The sequence below is a fragment of the Cryptomeria japonica genome, chromosome 3, assembly GCF_030272615.1.
Source record: "Cryptomeria japonica chromosome 3, Sugi_1.0, whole genome shotgun sequence".
NCBI classification, from domain to species: domain Eukaryota; kingdom Viridiplantae; phylum Streptophyta; class Pinopsida; order Cupressales; family Cupressaceae; genus Cryptomeria; species Cryptomeria japonica.
In genome coordinates, this window is record NC_081407.1 from 548,012,520 (window position 1) to 548,015,428 (window position 2,909).

The following is a 2,909-nucleotide window of genomic DNA, read 5'->3' on the forward strand; positions in this document are numbered from 1 at the left end:
TAAATTTTTGAGTGTGGCTATCTTCAATTTCTCATCCAAGATTAAATCTTTTTAATTTAAGAAAAGGTCAATTTTGACCTTTTTTTAGTTTTTTTATTTTCATGCACATACCCTTGTAAGTGAATATTGTTGAATTTTTATATATTTTATTATTGAGATTTGTATATATGTTTTCTTTTGTGCCCATGTGTGTGTTGTGGTGTTTTATAGATATCATTGTGCTAATTTAATCATGTCCCTTCTTTATCATGATAAAGTGTTGATGTGTATTACTCTCATCTTTTTTGTTTTGTATTGTGATATACAACTAAAGTCTCTTTGGATTCTCATTGTATTTGTGAAAGACACAAATCCTCAACTAGATCTACTATTGAAACTAATCTCAAGTCTTAAGAATGGTTTTGTCCCCATGTTTCTCCTCTATTATGTTGAATAGATTTAATATTCATCATAAAAGCATTATGTATTTGATAGATATTTTAAAAAGATAATCTTAACCCACCACCCTTCCAAGACTTCACCCTCCATTTTCCTTATCATGTGCATTTTTTTCTCCTTCTTTCTCTATCTCCTCTTTACATGTGATTTCCATAGTCTTGATAGTCTTGATCCAAATTCAAGTGTTTTGCTTCAAAATAGTTATCACCACCCTTATTTGTTTGATTTAGAATACATTATATCCCTTGTTTATCTATGTTTTTAATTTAATTTATTACTCACCCAACCTGTCACAATGCATGTCAACTAATTTCTGTCTTCCTTTAAACTTCACCCGTTCAAGTTTATGGTTTTTGAAGGTTGCCCACCTGTCCGATAACGTCAACGACACCCACTCCGCTACCACTTATTCATTTCACGCCTTAAACAATAGTTTCTTAGGTCGAATTTGCTTTCACAAGTCGGTGGATGTTTATTCACTTGCTTCATTTCTGTTCGAAAGTCTATTATCAAATTTCTGGATTCCATTAACAGGATAGCGAACTATAGCATGTGCATTATTAGATTTGTCACTTCTTCTTGAGGTTAAGAGGCGGAATGTCTTTGGGCATTGTACATTATTACCAACGTCCTCATTCAGTTTTAGGGACCATATCATCTTACGCTCCAAGAGATGAGATTGGCGCCACCGCTGGGACTGTTAGCAGTGGCTGTGCTGGGAACATGCATCCGTTTCCTCTGGCTCAATGCCCAAAATCAACACCAACGGATTTGTTACACAGGGGCCTCCTCCATTCGGCCTCGGCGTGCATTCAAATCCTACTCAGAATACATCCACCTGCAATTGAACAAGACTCTAAATCCGCGCCTCAGGGAGGTATGGACGACCCGGGATTGGGGAAGAAAAGTGGAGGTGTTCTCGGGCATATTTGGGCATCTGAAGAAACAGGGGCTGGTGGCAGAGCAGTCGAAGGCGTTGTGCATTGGAGCTCGGGTAGGTCAAGAAGTGGCTGCCCTCAAAGCAATTGGTGTTGTCGACGCCATTGGCATCGATCTCGTTCCCTTTCCTCCTCTGGTTCTCTCTGGTGACATGCATTCTCACCCATTTCAAGACGACACCTTCGATTTTGAATTCTCGAATGCCTTCGACCACGCGCTTTATCCCTCTCTGTTTGTGTCTGAGATCGAGCGGACCCTCAAGCCTGGTGGCGTCGCCGTCGTACATGTTTCTGCCCACAGACGGGGAGATAAGTACTCTGTAAATGATCTCTTCAGCCCTGATCCCTTCATTGCTCTTTTTAAAAAGTCCAGTCTTGTACATGTCCGGAAGGTCGATGCCTTCGGCCTCGACACGGAAATCGTCCTACGTAAGAATAGTAGTGGGATTGTGAGTCCGACTGTAAAAGAAGCCCATTTGCCCTGTTCTAAATTTGTCTCTGAAATGCCAGTATAATGGGGAGCCCAAGTTCTCTGTAAATCTCTCCACATCGCTCATGAAAGGTGTATATCAATGGTCGTCGAAGTAAGACAGAGATTGCTCTTCTTCATCAATTCGAATTTTGCTATGAACCATTAGAAATTCCCGTACGCTAGTAGACAGGTTACACACAAATAATTCAAACAAGAAATTGAGCGTTTCGTAACGATCTTAATGAATTATAAATAAGAATGGCATCTAAAGTGAAGAGTTTAAAATTAAGACACATCAATTTGGTGTTATTTTATTTACATGAAATTATGTTATTATGTCGATAGGTATCTACAATGACATAAAAATGTTCGTAAACAAAAATTCGTAAACAAAAATTCAATTTTGAAACAATTTGACATGCAAATGACGGGTAAATGCATGAAATATGCCATGTTTCAGCTTTTGTGGAGGTGTTATTTTATTACTCCAATTAAAATAGAACCCTCGCCACTTGTCTTCAACTAGATTCACAACTTTTTGCATGCAAGAATTTAATGGATTTTGTAAGGAAGCAAAGGTGTGCGGAAACGCTTCCTACGCTAATCTTGAGAGGACGGTTATGCAACTTTCAACTTAAATATTACTAAGATATCAAGAAATGCACAATAAAGCATAAACAAAATAGCAATGAACACATAACATAGTGATTACCATGGGGAAACCCTTCTGGGAGAAAAACCCCACCCTCCAAAACTCGCACAATGTATTATCAAATCAAGCTGATTACAATACACTTGCAATGCAAGTTCTTACAGGAGCGCATCACCACAACTCGAACTCAGAGAGACTCCTTCTAGCATCCAGTCTTGCAAAAAACTCAATTATCAAACTCCTCCCCAAGCCCTCCTTTTATAGTGATTTTACAACCTGGAAACCACTTGTGGTTTTACAAAACCATGGGCTTAACCACCATGCCACATGGTGCCCATTTTTTACATTTACATTTCCAAAATGGAAAAACAACCAGGTTAAAATAGTAATCCTGTCCATAATTTTGTCC

The 2,909-nt window shown here is 38.6% G+C and overlaps 1 protein-coding gene across 1 annotated transcript; it reads left to right on the forward strand.

Annotated features, from left to right (window-relative positions):
• The first annotated feature begins 1,005 nt into the window (after positions 1-1,005).
• On the forward strand, positions 1,006-1,989 carry LOC131077424 (uncharacterized). The gene has a single exon (XM_058014919.2). The coding sequence runs from the start codon at positions 1,112-1,114 to the stop codon at positions 1,889-1,891; it is 780 nt and encodes a 259-aa protein (XP_057870902.1). The 5' UTR covers positions 1,006-1,111; the 3' UTR covers positions 1,892-1,989.
• The last annotated feature ends 920 nt before the right edge of the window (positions 1,990-2,909 follow it).

Coding starts and splice junctions, on each gene's coding strand:
- LOC131077424 (XM_058014919.2), top strand. CDS start 1,112: ATGAGATTGGCGCCACCGCTGGGACTGTTAGCAGTGGCTGTGCTGGGA.